Source organism: Gossypium hirsutum, chromosome D02, assembly GCF_007990345.1.
Source record: "Gossypium hirsutum isolate 1008001.06 chromosome D02, Gossypium_hirsutum_v2.1, whole genome shotgun sequence".
Lineage (NCBI taxonomy): Eukaryota > Viridiplantae > Streptophyta > Magnoliopsida > Malvales > Malvaceae > Gossypium > Gossypium hirsutum.
The window spans coordinates 8,589,475-8,608,370 of NC_053438.1; the positions used below are offsets into that span (position 1 = coordinate 8,589,475).

Genomic DNA, 18,896 nt, shown 5'->3' on the forward strand with positions numbered 1-18,896 from the left:
TCACACCCTATAGTTGAAATAAACGGAATAAAACATAGTTGGTATTGTGTTTGGTTGTCGCTTGAATTAAATTAATTATAGAATTAATTTATTAGGATAATCAAATATCGAACACATTATGTACAAAGTTGTTATACGCATAATAAGAACATGAATTTGGTTAGTATATAAATTCAAAGAAATATATAGTTTACCGAAATCATTATTATAATTAATGTAATTATAATTTTTGGTTTAAAACATTGTTATATTTATTTAATTTTTAGAAACCCTAAATATAGATATAAAAATCTCGTTTTTTCTTTGCTTGGGGTCTAGCAGTCGTCAAAGTAAAGTCTTTTCCAAAACAGTTTTGGGGATTCCTTCCTTTCATTGTCAACTGAATGGATTACGTAGAGGCTAGAATCACGATAGATTGCGGCTTGGTTCGATAGTAGATCAGATTACTCGTTGCTGAGGCGTTGTTGTCTACTCAGAATAAAGATTTGGTAATTTCAAAACCTTTATTTCACCCCGATTCGTTCCTCACACATGGATCCATGGTTAGGATCGTTGAATGTTTTAATTTTCTGCTGCGCCGTAGGGGTGCCGACGTTCCACCAAAACCCTGGAGGTGTATCTAACTTTATATTAGATTATGATATATATATACAATTAGTATGGGTTAAGTAATTAAATTATTTTGTATTGTTATGTGTTAGATCCTAAACTACCAAGAAGGGGTGAATTGGTATTTTAAAAATTTCTACAAACTTTTCTAAATGTTAAAGAATGGAAGAAAAGCTTGGACAATTCGATTTATAGTGGTTCGACCCCAAATGTCTACCTCCATTACCTTAGCTTGCCAAAACTGAGGATTTCTCAAATTCAGTATATTTGAACCTTTCAAGGACAATGTTTAACCTTTACAAAACACTATCGTTTCACTAGGAAAGATAGAGCCACTTCCCTTAAGGTTTTTTAACCCAAAGCCTTAAATAACCCCTTACAAAGATAAGAAATAAGAACAAGAATAAAAGACAGATCCCAAGGGAAGATATTATAAGGATAAAGCTCACTCAATAACAATACAACACTTAAGAAGAATAAGAAAGATGGTTATTCAAGTTTGTGTATGAAGAACAAAAAGAATATGAGAAACGACTGGATTTTTGTGCAATTAGCTTTACAAACGTTTTTTCTTGTCTTAAATGTGGAGCTATTGACTTGTATTTATGCCTTCTAACAACCACTAGAATGTTGGAGACTGTTATAGTTGTGTGACCCAAATTCCTGTTAAAGAAATAAAATATAATGGCAAAATAGGAGGATTTGTGGCGGCGAATGCTATAGTTATTGTAGATCCTCATTAGCCATAAAACTAGATTGGGGTCGTAACTGGGGGTACGGTAGTTAAAGGCCCCCGCGGTACGGTACAGGCTGTACAAGTAGAATCTATATAGAAGTACACTTCTTCTGTTTGACATTAATTAGAATAAGGTTTTTCAACCACATAAAATCTGTGTTCTTATTTTTTCTTTTTTATTGCTTTTGCGATCGTTCTATATAGCCATTATCGACGTTTTATTTTTACAAACTAGTATAAGAGCTTTTCAAGTTGTTTGTCCCAATCACGATAATGGTGACAATGAAGTATGATATTCTACTTTTGGATCGTAACACCATATTCACGTTGTAGTAGGTAAAGATGCAAACATTTATTGTGCAGATGGATTTAGAGGATGCCCTACTAGGGTTAGATAAGATGCCTTCGACTTTGATGGATGAAAAAAATAAGCGTAAAGATCGAAAGGCTTTAACACAATTATAATTACATCTGTCGAATGAAATTCTACAGGATATATTGAAGGAGAAGATCGTCGCTGCATTATGGAAGAAGCTGGAGCAACTATGCATGCCGAAAACCCTAACTAGCAGGCTGCATATGAAGAAACATCTTTAAGCTCATCGTTTGGAGGGAGGTGCATCTGTGCACGAAAATTTAACTGTGTTTAAAGATATTCTCTCGGTCCTAGAGGCCATGGAGGTTCAATATGATAAAGAAGATTTAAGATTGATTTTACTTTGTTTGTTGCACATGTCTTATTCAACCTTTAGAGATACGATTTTGTATAGCCGTAAATAGCTCACTGTTGATGAATTTCATAGTTCTCTAACCTTGTATGACAAGATGAAGCATCTTTTGGTTGGATTCGAATCTTAGGGAGAGGGTCTCATTGTTCGTGGAAGACAAGAATGAAATACTGATGATCATCGTGAGAGGATACATAAATGAAATCCTTGAAATAAATTTAAAGGTAGATTAAGATCTTCAAACAAAGGTAAAACCTTTAACTAAATTATAAAAAAGTTAAAATATTAGGGGGAAAATGGCAATTTTGCATAAATATGAAATGTGGATTAAATTGAATACCAGAAGTATTAAATTGATTAAAATTATTTATTTAGATCAAGATAAACCATGTACGGACCTAGATCAAGGTAAAACAAAAGCTTCGGATTAGTTCGACCTAATTTCTATGCCCTAGTCATCGAGGTAAGTTCATATGAACGGTTATCGTATTAATGTTATTTAAATTGTATGTTATTATGTTAATTATAATATTAATGGATCGATGTATAAACAAGTTAATGCTATGATGATTATCAAGTCCCGGTTGAACCTTAGGAATTCTTAGGATACAAATGACATGTCATTAGGGATTTTCTGTTTTAGATGCTGGTCTTGAATGTCCTATCGATGACTGAGGTCCTGCATTTGTTGAGGATATGCCACATCTCGTGTGAGCAGCATCGTGCAGCTTACATTCTAACCCACAACTCGTGTGAGCAAACCCATTTCACAGTTCGTGTGAGCAATAAAGTAAAGGAAATGTTACGGTTATATGTAAAGGCACACTTTGTGCAAGCTTTCTCGAGTATCCGAGCTAATTCTAAATGGTTCAACTGGAAAAAAAAAGGGAACGTAATGGTAAGTATTCAAATGGAATTAAGCATAATCTTATAGAAAGAATTTATGAAATAAATGATATGTTTCATATGGAAAATGATTTGTCTTATGGTTAGTTCATTTGAATTATGTAAAAGTGTGCTAACTTGTGTACTGACGGTGATATATAGGCTTATATCAAGCATATGGTTTGGATTATACTATATTTATGCTTTACATTATGCAAATGAAATGGTAAGTTATGTTTGTTTATACGAGCTTACTAAGCATTGTTGCTTACGTAGTTTATTTCCTATGTTTTATAGATTATCGAAAGCTTGATCGGTTTAGAAGTTTGTTGGAGATCTATCTTACTATCTAGAAGTCTTTTCGGCAGTTTTTTAACATTTTGGCCAATGGTTTATAATGGCATGCATAGGATGAATTGTAATGGTATTTTGATGATTGTTTAGTGGGTGTTTTGGCATGTAGAAGTTTTGGAAGTTAACATGGTTGATACCATTTGATGCCTTGTCAAATTGTGTCATTTTGGTTATCTTAACAGGCATGTTTGTATGGATCTTTATGATAAATTTGGAATGGTATAATAACGGTCAAATTTGTGGCATGTTTTGGTAAGTTTTGAAATAGGATGCGATGCTTGAAATGTGGTAGCATTAACATGTTTAGGTAGGTGCTATTTGTATGCATTTGTGGTACCTTTGAATGATATATTGGTTAGTTGAATTAAGGTCTTGAAATGACATTTTGAAGTGTGTTTTGGTGATGTTTGAGTCTCTATAAAGTGTGCTTAAATGGGTTGAATGATTGTGCATGAAATGGTCTTGGAAATAGCTTGATTTTAGGTAAATTTGGGTCTACACGGCCTGAGACACGGACGTGTAACTCATCCGTGTGAGACACACGGCCTGGCGACACGACCGTGTGTCATCTGATGATTTCTTTAGGTTGTAAGTCAATAAGTTACATGGCATGGCACACGGGCGTGTGGGGCAACTCAGAGATTTACACGGCCTGACACACAGGCGTGTGACATGGCCGTGTAACCCTACTCAGAAAGCTACACGGGTGAGGACATGGGCTGGGACACGGTCGTGTGTCCCTAGTTCCAAGGTTACACGGGCTTGTGTCTAAGCCGTGTGACCCCTGTTTCCAAATTTTTGTGACTTTTCCTAAACTTTCTTAATTGTTTCAAATTGGTCCTAAATTGCTTCTAAGTTATATTTAAAACCTCGAGGGCTCGATTTAGGGACAATATGCATGTTTATGATTGGCTTATGTTATGATTAAATTATTGGATGATTTAAAGTTTAAATATTTTCGATTGAACGGTAATACTCCGTCACCCTAATTCGACGACGAAGACGGGTTAGGGGTGCTACAGATTCCATGCATCAATTATTAATTAATAACTCTGGTTATCACAAGTATAAAGAATTTATGCACGTAATTAAACTCCCTGAGTTTCATATGATTTTTTGCAATTTGACTAGCGCGGGAACATTTGTATGTTCTTCCTAAACAAATCATTAGCGGATATATCTATGGAGGATCGCTCTAAATTGTATGGGTCCCGACGACTCTTACAAGAGATGTAAACTTCATCTCAAATTCAGAGTCTTTTTCACTTGATAATCTTATTGGATATCTCGACTCTTGAGCTAACATAAGTATCATTGGTTGACTCTGGCAGACTAGTAGACACTTCGTCATTGTGGCAGATTCTTACCCATTACTCATCATTTTCTAAAAATTCCTGGTAAACACCCAGTATTATTCGGACTGCTTCGTGTATATAATGTAGCTAACTCAGATACATATCCAGAAGGAAACCCTCACGTACTTAACCTCAACAGGAGGCTTCTAAATCAATTGTTTGGAGTGGACTAAAAATTTCCATGATGTCGCTCCGTAGAGCCAGTAGACCATTTATCCAACAAAACCTCCTCAAATCCTCCTTGTTAATTCAAACACCTAAGTGTTCACCTGCAAGGCCGAGCCATTTCATATTTCAGTGACTCCAGTTCTCATTCCATCCATTCATTCTTCTATTACACCAATTTTCCTATCTTCAACTAACCCATCAAATAATTCCCTCGGTACCCTGCTTTTTATAATCATGCATACCACGCACATCATTACAACAAATACTATTTATTCATATTATATTATGGAGTACGCCACATACAAATTCATCTATACACAACCCTATCATGAAATCAAAGAACCTATTACAAACATTCATGCAATTGCACATCTTTATGCATGTATAATTTTCCTAGTCAACCACAATAATATACAACCATAGACTTAGACCAAACTTAGTACAGAACATGCAAACAACACAGCAACCAGCAAACACCAAAAGGTGGAGTATAGAAAATCACCTGCTGTCCTTCCTCCCTACCAACTTAGCTTTTCCAACAACCAAAGTCTCCTCCATCCTGGTTAGCTAAGCATGACAACCAAATATATCAGTTAAATAGAAGACATTCATGCTTTAAAATCTTGAATCCAAAAACTTGTAGAAACCTTTTAAATTTTACAGAAACCCTCAACTTTTTTTTTCAAATCCACGAGCACAAAAAGATTAAGAAGCATACCAGTTCATCAGAGTCTCATCTATTCAAACTCAATCCTCACATTCATCGCTACATGCAGAGCTTTCCTCAACTATCTCTTCTTCGGAGGAATTAAAGAAAATGATGCAAAAGAGAAGAAAATGCAACAAAATTAAGGAAAATTCACACGGGAATAACACATCTCAGCTATATATATAACCTTCATGCACGACCACCGAAGGCCCTACCAAAACTAGCGGCCGAAAATCATTATGCTCCCATTAAGGAACTTACCAATTCCAACATAACCAAACCAGATTTAGAATACAACTAATTTCGATCCTATCCTTGCATTCTTCAAATTTTACCGTAGATTCCATAGAACCTACAATTTCTTTCAATTAACTCCCAATTCTTCTTTAATTCCTGGCCTTTGTAGAAACCGAGTTTGACACCAACATTACCAATCAAGTATGTTAGTCATGTTTACATATCATGAGTAATATCACTAACATTGAGGAAATCAAATGTCATATGTCAAGGTATAAACTTATACTATTTCATTTCCAAGTTTTCTGTTTCAATTTAATTGAATATTGTCCGATAGAACTATAGTAAAACAAACTCGGATAAATAGGTGATTAAGTTGCTCACACAAGCTGACTTATATTAGGTTACCTGTCCAGGCTAAACCTAAATCACATATAACCAAAGAGTCTACAAAAAATGCTAGACCTCGTTATAACATATCTCATCCTTGATCAAACACATGTATAACCCTATTGGCATGCCAAACGTATCATAACCTTTTACTAAGTTCACATGGGCATCATTTCTATATATATGTCATTATCGATCCCTGTACATGATCACATAGTTCATTTACGTATCCTGTAATCAATCAACTTTCACATTTGTACCCTGTACTATTACATAATAGCCAATAATCACATGACATTTCAATTTAGTCCATAATTAGCCATACATGACAAATTCACTAGAAATCTGATTATATCAAAACATATGTATATATGAAATCAAACACAAATCACACACAACATAAAATCAGCTAATATTTCCATATGAACTTACCTATTAGTAACACCAAAACAAGTTGATTCTTCAAGGACTAATCAACAATTTTAGCTTTTCCCCAATTAACTCCACTTCAATCCAATTCTTGATCTAAAAAAATATTTCATATCACCAATCAATATCAAACATTTTTATACTATACCATGATATTTATGATTTCATATAATTCTATTTTTCGATTCCCATCATATTTATATTTTCTTCAATTTAGTCCCTAAACTCGGAATAAGCATAACTTTTGATTCCTAGCTTCAGGTTAAAATCTGATTTCATATATTCTCATTAGAAACTTTATACTATCTATTTCTAACATAATTTTATGATAATTTTTACATTTATTCAATTTGGTCCCTAATGTAACAAAGTTAACAATAAGCTAAATTAATTTTACAATCTAGTCTTTTCTCATATTCTAAGCTTAAAACCTATCAATTATAAGCCTAATTCTTCATGAAATCAACAATGGTAACTTCTTAAAATTTTAACCGTTTTACAAATTGGTACATAGGCTACCTAAATTAAGCTCTCATGACCTCAAATCTATAAAAATTACAAGAAAATGACTTCAAATCACTTGCCAATTAATGGTCGAATGTAATAGCTTCAAAATGGTTTTCTTCCTTCGGTTTTTCTAGGTTTGTGCGGTTAGGAGAAATGGAGAAAATGAATAAATTCCACTATCATTTGTACTATATTACTTAAGTAACCATTCATTACTTAATTATTTTAATCATACTTTCATTAACATAACTTATCATTTAACCACATATAATGGATTATACCATCATCATCCACTAACTCCTTAGAAATGGATTTATTATCATTTTGGACCTTTATCTAATTGTTGTTTTAATCCTCAAGCCTTGTGTCAATTAAAAATCTATAGTTATAGGAATTTTACAAATCAGTCCCTGAGTCTTAATCAACTATTAATTCGGCAAAATTATTGTATCAATCAGTAATATATTTTATATTATCTCTGTAAATATTCATATTTAATATTTATGGACTTGGTTTACGGAAATAGGGTTCTAAAAATCGCATTTTTTGATATCACTAAAAATTGAGTTGTTACAATTAAAGGTTATGCCAATTGAGCTGAAGTTGTCACACCATAGAGTAGAAATGCCAGGTAATTGAACTCCAACTTCACGTGATAGAGGCATAAACCAAACCATATTGGAAGTGGAATCTACAAGTGTCATGAGTCAAGACTTTAGCTTCAATCTTGTGTGGCGTTAGGCTCAGTTCCTATCACAACCAGCCTAATTTAGTCTTCGATCTTTCCTTGGAGAGGCTAAGCCAAGAAAACTACACGAGCATATAAGAAAGAGTGAGAGAGGCTTTAAGAGAATTTGGAAGTATATTACTTAAAAGCTAGCTTGTATACAAATGAGAGAGGGTAGCCTTCACTTATAGAGGGAAGCCCTTTTTTATCTAATAGTTACAAGGCAAGCCCTTTTTCTTATCCAATAGTCACAATTAATCTAATGGACAACATATTATTAAATGCTAAGTATAAATAGTTATAAAGATTCCAAAATCTTAATCATGAGAAAGTGAATTAAAGAAACAACGTCATTATATTTTAGAAGAATTATTTCTTAAAGACTGAATTAAAATACTTTAAAATTTGGGAGCTAATTTAAAATACGGGGACATCGGATTGATGTAGCCTTAAAAGATACTGTCCAGATAGGGCAAATAAAAAAGGTAAAGGAGTGGGCAGAGGATTTTAGGGAAGGTTCCGTTGGTAGGTATCAGCTTCTGCAAGACGAAGAGACGGGAAATGGGATAAGGATTCCATTGGAAAGTGATTTGCTCATCTTTTATCTTTGCTTAATTCTTTCTTCCCCCAACAACTTTAATTTTCCAGCCAAAGGTGAAATTCTCTTCCCATTTCTCTCTCTCTCTCTCTCTCTCTCTCTCTCACACACACACAAGCAATTATGGAAAATATAGAAAATGAAGGAAAGTTTCAGGATATCTTAGTTGAAGTTGTTTATATCATAGAGCAACAAGAAATTTCAAAATATATTTTAAAAATATTACAAATTCATGATGCAGTTATATATATGTTTAAATCCAAAAGAATTAAGGCAAAGTTCATCTAATAACATGATACTGCATCCCACAACATTAACCACCAAGTAGATGAATGGCTAAGTCTTAAAGGGACCCTCCGATACCATATACCAAAACATCTCTATTGTTGGTGATAATTCTAAAACAGAAACTCCAAACGGCAGCAGCATGTAGTACTAGTGTCAGCTGGTTTGATTAAGATTTTTCACCATTCCAAACCTCATCTTAAAAACATTAGCCGCACCATCACTATAGGAAGCAGGCGCCAACATAAGTTGGGATCAGCTAAAATGCCAAGCTGCAAAAACAGAACTTATGGCTCAGTCACTGATTCATGCACTTTGCCTGCACCCTCCTCTCCTTGAGGTAGCTCAGAAATTCCGACTGTTTGTAACGGTTCTATAGAATTATTTTCAGGCACTGAATTGCCTTGTGCACCAGGTGAATCAAATGCCTGCTTTGCAACATCCTTCTGCTCTAAGTTCTGTTTGTTGGAAGGAGGAGGAGAATCAAATGCTCGCTTCGCAACATCCTTCTGTTGCAAGTTATGTTCGTTGGAAGCAGGAGGAGAATCAAATGCCCGCTTTGCAACATCCTTCCGCTCATAGCTGTGACTACGGCTTCGACTGCGGCGGCCATGGCTATGGCTTCGGCTCCGCCCTCGACCAGGACTACGGCTGTAGCTGCGGCTACGACCACGTGACCAGCTCCTGCTTCTGCTTCGACTCCTACTCCTACTACTCCTACTCCAACTCCGACTCCCACTACGGCTACGGCTACGGCTACGGCTACGGCGCCAAGTTCGAACCATGTCAGGACTTCGGCTATAGCTTCTGCCTCTACTTCTATCACCAATGCCTCTTCTGTTATCAAATCGTCCCCGTCCTCGTCCACGACCACGTCCTCGCCCGTCAAAACTATTATACTGATCATGCAAGCTTCTCTCATTCCTGCCCCAACCAACATGACCACCAGCAGGGCCACCAAATCCAAGTCCTCCTCGGTTTCCACGTCCAGAAAATGGGTCACCTCTCCCTCCAGGACCACCGAAGCCACTATCCCTCATACCACCACGACTGCCAAAACCATCTCTCATGCCACCACGCCCACCAAAGCCCCCATCCCTCATTCCACCACGGCCACCAAAGCCTCCATCCCTCATTCCACCACGGCCTCCAGAATCCCAACGCCCACCACTACCACTAGGAGAATTAAATCTATTCATTCCACCTCGATCCTTCCCAAAACAAGGCCCACCACGAGAAGCTATCTCTCGCACCTCAGGAGGCACATGCTGGTTAGCTCTCTCCAGAACTTGAATCAAGTCAGGGGCATACTTCCAGTCCTGCTCAGAGAAAAAGGTGAACGACACCCCAGTTGCACCAGCTCTTCCAGTCCTTCCAATTCGGTGAACATAGTCCTCAATGCCGGTAGGGAAATCAAAATTGATAACCACCCTGTAGCAAGGAAATGCTAAGAACAAAATATTTTCATTTACTGAATAAACAGTTGCAACTACAGAAATTAAGAGCAAACTAACCTTACATCTTTGATGTCAAGCCCACGAGCAGCAACATCAGTGGCAACCAATATGGGGGATTTCCCAGTTCGGAACTGACTCAACACCCAGTCCCTTTCATTTTGAGATTTATCTCCATGGAAAGCAACAGCTCCAAAGTTGCGTCCAAGACTACGAGCAAGCTGGTCACACAACCTCTTAGTGGAGCAAAAAATAATAACCTTTGAACCGCGCTCTTGAGCTTGGAGAACCTGCTCCAGGCGCCTCTCCTTCTCCATCTGGGGAACAACCTCAACATACTGCCAAATCATGAAAAAGTTTGTAAGCTAATGGGGAAGGTATTTGTAATCTAAAAAAGCAATGGAATATTGAACTTCTGGAAATACATATCCAGGAATAACTGAAAAAGGTGCCATGGTTTCCAAGGATCTCAGATCAAGAATTTTTTAAGACTTCCAATAAGAATTGACAGAATAATTAGTTAGCACATATCTCAAAAGGAAAAATCAGGATGCAAATCTTAAATCAAAATGAAAGAGCATTTCACATGGCAATTTCCTGCATACAACATTCAATATTTTGATGGTTACCCATCAACCGAATTCCAATAAAACCATCTAGGCTTTAGAGAATACCTGGGTGATAGACTTATTGGCAGCAAGCTCATCAACACTGCCAATGTTCACCTGGACAGGATTGACAAGGAGGTCACCTGCTATTTTTCTAACCTCCTTGGGCCATGTTGCAGTGTACATCAGAGTTTGTCTGCGAGGAGGTATCTCATTAACAATCTTGCGAATCTGGGGCTCAAAACCCATGTCAAGCATTCGATCTGCTTCATCAAGAACAAGGAGTGACACCTGTCCAAACTCAATTTTCTTCATTTCAAGGATGTCATTTAGCCGACCAGGAGTTGCCACTACAATATCAGCTCCTCGATCTAACTCTTTCAATTGATTAGCCTTTGGAGCCCCACCATACAAACACTGAAGAAATTTGAGAGAACCGGAAAACCAAATTCAGTTGAAAGGAAAAAGTTAGCTCAGTTTTGTCTGCATGTTTGTATGAGTAAGATGTTACTATAATCTTTTCTTTAAAAAATAAATGAGCAGTCAAGCCCCACCGTGCAAGAGACTCTTGAAGATCGGCCAAATTTTATGGCCTCTTCCTGTATTTGTGTAGCAAGCTCGCGAGTTGGAGCCAAAACCAACACTGTTGGGCCATTCAGAGGGTTGTTATGCCGTTGCCTCAAAAGCATGAAAGCGGGAATCAAGTAGCCCAATGTTTTACCAGAACCAGTTTTAGCAATAGCCACAATGTCCCGACTTTGTAGTGCAATGGGCCATGTTTGTGCTTGTATTGGAGTGGGAGAGGAAAAACCAGCAGAATGAATCTGAAAGGAAGCATAAATCATAAATAGTGAGTATTAACTGAATTTGCAATGGATCTTATATGTTCTTAGGGAAAAAAAGCAAAAACACACATTTCGGTTATCATGCAGTTTAACTCAAAATCCATAAGTATATGTTGCTTACTGAAGCAACTTGAGGCAACAAAAGAGGGCAATATAGAATTAAGAGGCGGAGCCATTAAGCAAGGTCCCAGTCACATCCAAGTGTGATTTGGATTAAGGGCCAACCACCCTTCTAGAAGCACAAGAAAGGCTCCAACTATCCATTTTGCATCCTCCAAAAATGAGAATTTTGTTGCATTTGTAAGTGTACCAATTGCAGTGCAGCGTACGACATTTGCTCCTCCTCCGGAGCAGATATCGCACCTGCGACAAGCGAAAAGAATAAGTTTAAATTAAATTTAAAAAAGAAAAGCAATAAAAAGCACAAATGGTACAAGCAGCATACATATTTCATTTCCATACCAAGGCTTAGGGATCATAACATCTGTAGAACTTACCTCTCTCAGTATCTCTGGAGGGAAACCAGTATCTTCAAATCTTATGAATGGTGCTGGAACGTTGTCTCCCTATGCAATTTAATAAACAATCAAAGTCATGAATAATCTTGAATTGGCAAAATGAATCATTTCTTCACCATTAAAACAAAGACAGCTCTTCAAATATTGTAATGGAAGAACAATTAAGTGAGAATTAAAAAGAACAAGGCACAAAGCAAGAGATTTTCAAAAAATGATATTTATCCAACCCCCTTCCCCTCATGAATGGTGCTGAAACGTTGTCTCCCTATGCAATTTAATAAAAGTCAAAGTCATGAATAATCTTAAATTGGCAAAATGAACATTTCTTCACCATTAAAACAAAAACAACTCTTCAAATATTGTAATGGAAGAACAATTAAGTGAGAAATTAAAAAGAACAAGGCGCAAAGCAAGAGATTTTCAAAAAATGATATTTATCCAACCCCCTTCCCCTTCAGCAGTTTCCCAAAATTAAGCTATAGCTCTTACAAAGAAATTAGCCTCAAAATTTTAATATCTTAGGTATTGGTAATTTATTCTATACTAGTCACACATTTTCACAATTCACTAATCACACATAAGTTAACAAGAACAGATGTAATACAGACCGTTGCTGTGACTTCATGCTGCTTACGATATGCATCAGCTGGAGACAGATGATTAGCATCTGCAGATGCAACAAATGGAGGCCTGATCAAGGCATTATTGGGATAAGGTGGACCAGCATGACCATACATGTTATGCACCGCATGACCTCCAACAGCATTAAATCCCCCACCATGACCAAGCACATTTTGATGTGGCAGACCACTCATCCTTGTCTCCTGACAGCAGAAGCAGTATTATGAGGAAATTGCATTAACATATGAATTATGAAATGGTATCTATTACCAATTTAGTCGTATGAAGAAAAGAAAAACACCTTCTCATACAATAAATGAATAAAAATACTTAATTTCCCAACAAATCATTTTAAAAACTGGAAGAAAAGAACAGGTTATATAATGAATGCTCTATCTTGCACTAGGTGCAAATGAGTTGCATTTATGAACTAACATAAGAAATAAGAAAGAAATCAAGAACTACAAATCTCTATGTCCTATTTGCCAGAGACACCAAAATGACTACCCATCATTTCCAAACAACTCTCCAAGAAATGATGAAAATTTTACATGGCAGCAGAGTAGGTATATTTCACAAGGATCCTAAATTCAGTTGATGTGTGAAAAGGACAGTTAATTCCATGCTTTTGATTTCCAGAAGTAAAATGAAACTGCATTTATACAGGTATCTGGAAAATAAGTAACAGTTGGCATTTGCACAAACCAACAGAGGAGAGATTTTCAAAATTAGCACCAATATAACCACATTATAATGCCAACATATAAATGAATAACCTGAAAACGAAAACATTAGTTGATATCTCACCATGGGTATAGCAGAAAGAGATGGCTGCTGTGGACCCATCATTTGCCCATCTTTGCTACCACTAAAGTAGTAATCATTTCCAGATCTGCCGTGTAGTTTATCTTCATAACCAGTATTTAAACCAGGAGGAGGCATACTAGACTGTATAACGGATGGGCCCATCTGATTCTGAAACCTATGACCCTGCTGCCGCTGAACCAAATCTGTTCCAGTTTGCTGTGAATGAGTCATAGAGGTTGGCTGTTGCATATTGACAGAGGAGCCTGTAAACTGCTGTTGTTGACCTGAATATAAACCTGCCGGTGGAGTCTGAACTGAATTAGTTCCAGCAGAGTGGTTCTGAGAAGATGTGCCCATCTGTTGAAATTGAGCAGGAGAAAACCCAGTTTGGTTCCCTAGCTGAAAATCAACATCCTCCTTTTTCGGAACTGCTGCTTTATAATCTTCTCGATTTGGATACTGCTGACCCTGGTGTTGTGCACCATGAGGAGCGAGCTGCTGAGAACTTTGTTGGCCCTGTGGAAGCACACTTTGTTGATATGCCATATACTGCAAATGCTGATGTGCATATTGTTGTCCTTGTGGTTGTGCCATTTGTGAGTTTTGATGCTGCATTGTCTGCTGCCCAATTTGAGACATCATTTGCTGATTTGGGTGCTGCATTGCCTGTGGCCTATGTTGCTGCGGGATAAACTGCCCCTGCTGTCCCATTTGTGGACCTGGTTGTTGTGCACCCTGCTGATCCGTAACCTGCGCTACCATTGAACCCTGTTGCTGCCCAACTATTTGTCCTTGCTGTTGAGCTAATTGGCTCATTTGCTGCCCCAGCTGTTTTGCACCCTGGACAACTTGCACCTGGCTCATCTGTGCCACCGCACCATTAGGTTGTGCGGAGTGGGCAACAGAAATTGGAGTTAGCTTAGGTGTGGAAACTGCAGGAGGAGGTCCCAGTGGCAGGGGTGGAGGCAAAATGGTTGGCCTTTCGTATTGGGTGACATTGTTCTCAGGGTTCCAGTAATAAAGGAGGCCAGTTGTTCCATCAATCAGCCCCTTCCAAGGTTTCGGAAGAGTAGGATCATCCGGTGCATACCGCGGGCCAAGATTGGCTGCTGCTGCTTCTGCAGTCGTCATTTGTCCAATATATATCTAAAACCACATAAAGTCCTTAGATTCAGAACAAGGGTGGAAAAACCCATGCCGTAGATAGTCTAATGCAATATTTTTTTTAATGTGAATCCACTCAACCGAAACAAATACGAAACGCACCCACAAAAACATGTAAACTTTCCCTCCAAAATCAGCAAATTTCTAATCAAATTACAGAAATTAAGACAATATTGCATAAGTCATCAGAAAAAAACTCTAAAAGTAGCAATACTTATCTGTTATATGTAATCTGAAATATATATATAAGAAATCATATCATATGACAGAGAGATTTTTCAATCAGTAGCAATTCAGACTACTAGTCATATATCAATTAATAAGACCCTAAAACAAGAATTACATAAACAAAGAAACAAGATAATTGAATCTGACATCCAATACACCAAATAGCATTGGTAATACAATTATACATACAAGAGAAAGTGAAAATGGACAATCCTATTATTGAACAACAAATCTCAAGTAAAACCTTTTTTTCCCTTACCATACATAATGGGAGGGTAGAAAACAACAGAACAGCAATTCCTTAATTAAAAGAGCCAATCAAAACAGATGATAAGATAATCCAAAAAGGGAATCCTATAAGCAAACCACATGGTCAAGAAAGAGGCTTCTATCTTCGTTGCTCAAAACCAAAACCCCATGAAATAAACAAAAAGGAACAAGAAAACAGTAGCAATTCAGACTACTAGTCATATATCAATTAATAAGACCCTAAAACAAGAATTACATAAACAAAGAAACAAGATAATTGAATCTGACATCCAATACACCAAATAGCATTGGTAATACAATTATACATACAAGAGAAAGTGAAAATGGACAAGCCTATTATTGAACAACAAATCTCAAGTAAAACCTTTTTTTCCCTTCCCATACTTACATGGGAGGGGAGAAAGCAACAGAACAGCAATTCCTTAATTAAAAGAGTCAATCAAAAGAGATGATAAGATAATCCAAAAAGGGAATCCTATAAGCAAACCACATGGTCAAGAAAGAGGCTTCTATCTTTGTTGCTCAAAACCAAAACCCCCATGAAATAAACAAAAAGGAACAAGAAAACAGTAGCAATTCAGACTACTAGTCATATATCAATTAATAAGACCCTAAAATAAGAATTACATAAACAAAGAAACAAGATAATTGAATCTGACATCCAATACACCAAATGGCATTGGTAATACAATTATACATACAAGAGAAAGTGAAAATGGACAAGCCTATTATTGAACAACAAATCTCAAGTAAAACCTTCTTTTCCCTTCCCATACTTACATGGGATGGGAGAAAACAACAGAACAGCAATTCCTTAATTAAAAGTCAATCAAAAGAGATGATAAGATAATCCAAAAAGGGAATCCTATAAGCAAACCACATGGTCAAGAAAGAGGCTTCTATCTTTGTTGCTCAAAACCAAAACCCCCATGAAATAAACAAAAAGGAACAAGAAAACAATAGAGAAAAACAAATGAAAAGGAGAGCAATGGCATACACCAAACTGAAGCAGATTCCATTTAGCTATTAAGGTTTGGAACTAAAGAGGGAACAACAGAAGGAGGGAAACGCGTCATAAGTCAGCAACTACTAAAAATCCCCCAAAACAACAATTGATATTCTCAAACTAGTTGAAGAAATCCCAACACTTCAAGAATCAAATACCCTTCCAAATACACGCATTCATATAATAAGCTCAAACCAGAACAGCACAAAACCAAGTTACAAATCAATCTTTGAGGAATAATTTCAAGTTTTCAGGTCACCAGTTATAGTAAAAAAGCGGGAAAATTCAATCAAATGAAATCAAGTTCGAAGATAAAAAAGAAAAAAAGAAAAATTGGGCACTATAAGAAGAGAGAATTTTACCGGGAAAATAAAAGAATCAAGCCTTGGTTCACCTGGAAAGTCGCTCCAAAGAAAATTCCTGCAATTTATAGAGACAGAAATAGGTTTTCTGCGACATTACCTTCGACTAGAAACCCTAACCCCATAAATAATAAATATAATAAAAAAAGGGGAGGTAATAGGAGAGTTGAGAAGAGCGGTTTTAATGGTGTGGGATAAAACAGAAAACCAGAGAGAAATAGATTGACGATAATGGTCACAAGTGGTTTCGATAATAAAAAAGGGAAGAGGAAGACGAGGCTGGTTTGGCGGCGGGCGATGTGTTAAGAGAGATGAGAGTGGGTCGGAAACTTTTAAAGGGAACTAGAATGAAGCCCCGCTTTCGATGGGGTTTTAGGAAATTCTAAATTAGATATTTATTTTATTTATTTTTAATATATTAATAGTATTAGGGTAAACTACTTAAATGGTCACTAAACTTTCTGTGTGATCCTATTTTAGTCACTGAGTTATAAAAATTTTCAATTTAATCACTAAATTATCCGAATTCGTTTTTCTCGACAACAGTTTCATTAAAAAATTAATGGTATTATGGCACAACAAATGAAATTCCTCCATTTTGTTTTAATTCCTTGATAGAGAGTTGACTTGGTCAACTCAACATTATAAAAAATTAGAAGGAAAAAGAAAAAAAAACAAAAGATAAGAGAGTACCCATACCCATTTTGATTTTTGTAGGTTCAAGTCCTCCAGTGCCATTCTTGATGATCCGAACGGTCGAACAAATGAGATAGGCATGGAGAGTAATATATCTCAGGTTGACAGTAATCTAAGGGCATATGACAATGTATTAAAGGTTTTTATTTCGAGCCAACATCTAGGTTTTTGGCCATTGTAGTTCTTGTTTTCAGAAAACTAATTGTGTAATTTAAATATGGATAAAAAAGGAGTCTTTTGGCTGCGAGTTTGGTCAAAGACAACGTCGAACAGCGATAGCGTAAGGCGACAATAATTAGGGTTACTAGAAAGAAATGAGAAGAAGAAAATGAAAAATGAAAAAAATAAATAGAAGTAAATTAACATGGGGAATATAAACAAAGAAGAAGAAGAAGAAAATAGAAATATAATAATGTGGTGGAGCCTATTGCCTTAAATACTTTTTGAAATTCCATGTCATCTAGTCGTTTATACTTTAACGGTCTAATGACTAAAAAATGAATTTGGATAGTTTAGTAATTAAATTAAAATTTTTCATAGTTCGATAACCGAAACAGAAACACACAAAATATTTGATGACCATTAAGGTAGTTTGCCCTTAATATTAATACTAAGTTGTTGTAATTATTTTTTATTAATTATAAGAATTAAATTTAGGGAAATATATATATTCATTCGAATATATACATTAGATGATAATTAGTGACTCGCTTTAGGTCATAATTATACAAAGCCAAGTCAAAGGAGCGAAACCATAATAATCCTTTATGCGTTCGGAATGTTTTAGGGTCAGTTTAATATTACTTCTCAAAAGCACTTTTGGGACAAAAAACACTTTTGAGATAAAAGTATTGATAAACAAGATGCTTTTAGGACAAAAAAATGCTTTGCAAAAGCACTTTTTGGCTAAAAGTGGAAGCAAAAAATTTTAGCTTTTACTTAAAAGTACTTTTTGGCCCAAAAATACTTTCTGGCCCAAAAGTGCTTCTAAGAAGCAATGCTAAACTGGCCCTTAGTATCCTTTACACTGTGTTGGATTATTTCAATAGTTGGCAATGGTGATAAAAAGGTCTTACACTTGTTAATAGTTGAAGCAAGATTGAATTTGATAATGGTAGATTTAGTGAATGAGTGATGGAGAGAAATCTTTAGTATTTGCTTTCGTTTTGTTTCTATAAAGTTTGGCTTTCTTGTGTTGGTCCATTATTATAGATGCTAAAACAACTCACTGTTGTTGGTAATTTAAATTTATATGATTATCATACTTTCCAAAAGCAGGATATGTTTTTAGAGGAACTAAGTAATGAAAAGGATTGGTTAGATACCTTCATTTTCCACGATTATGCAATTTCCCTAGTAGAAAAAGAAAAATGGCATAATAGAGATATAACAGGCTTAGGTAAATCACCTTTCATACACAACTCTCTTGGCATTTTTAAGATATGTTATACTACCTCCATAGGTAGCTACACATGTCACCATTGTGCGAACCTCATACTAGGTTCACCTCCAACATAGAGCGGACCCCATACTTGACAAACCTTTGTTGTGGACTACCTTAATTAGGAGCGTATAGAAACTCACACCCATTGATTACTAA

General features: G+C 36.2%; 1 protein-coding gene across 1 annotated transcript; it reads right to left on the bottom strand.

Moving 5' to 3' along the window:
• Positions 1 to 8,594: 8,594 nt before the first annotated feature.
• LOC107910540 (DEAD-box ATP-dependent RNA helicase 46) lies at positions 8,595 to 16,958 on the bottom strand. The gene is made up of 8 exons (XM_041088237.1): positions 16,601 to 16,958; positions 13,571 to 14,716; positions 12,751 to 12,966; positions 12,122 to 12,190; positions 11,334 to 11,603; positions 10,846 to 11,196; positions 10,232 to 10,509; positions 8,595 to 10,148 (listed from the first exon to the last, which is right to left on the bottom strand). Exons 2-8 carry the CDS (start codon positions 14,699 to 14,701, stop codon positions 9,005 to 9,007), a joined length of 3,459 nt encoding a protein of 1,152 aa, XP_040944171.1. The 5' UTR covers positions 14,702 to 14,716; positions 16,601 to 16,958; the 3' UTR covers positions 8,595 to 9,004.
• Between the last annotated feature and the right edge of the window lie 1,938 nt (positions 16,959 to 18,896).

Bases quoted from the DNA above. Each gene is read 5' to 3' on its own strand.
- LOC107910540 (XM_041088237.1), bottom strand. From the start codon at position 14,701: ATGACGACTGCAGAAGCAGCAGCAGCCAATCTTGGCCCGCGGTATGCA. The intron at 12,191-12,750 runs GTCTGTATTACA...TAAATTGCATAG, and splicing joins AGCATGAAGTCACAGCAACG to GGAGACAACGTTCCAGCACC. The intron at 11,604-12,121 runs GTAAGTTCTACA...GCTTCCTTTCAG, and splicing joins CTCCAGAGATACTGAGAGAG to ATTCATTCTGCTGGTTTTTC.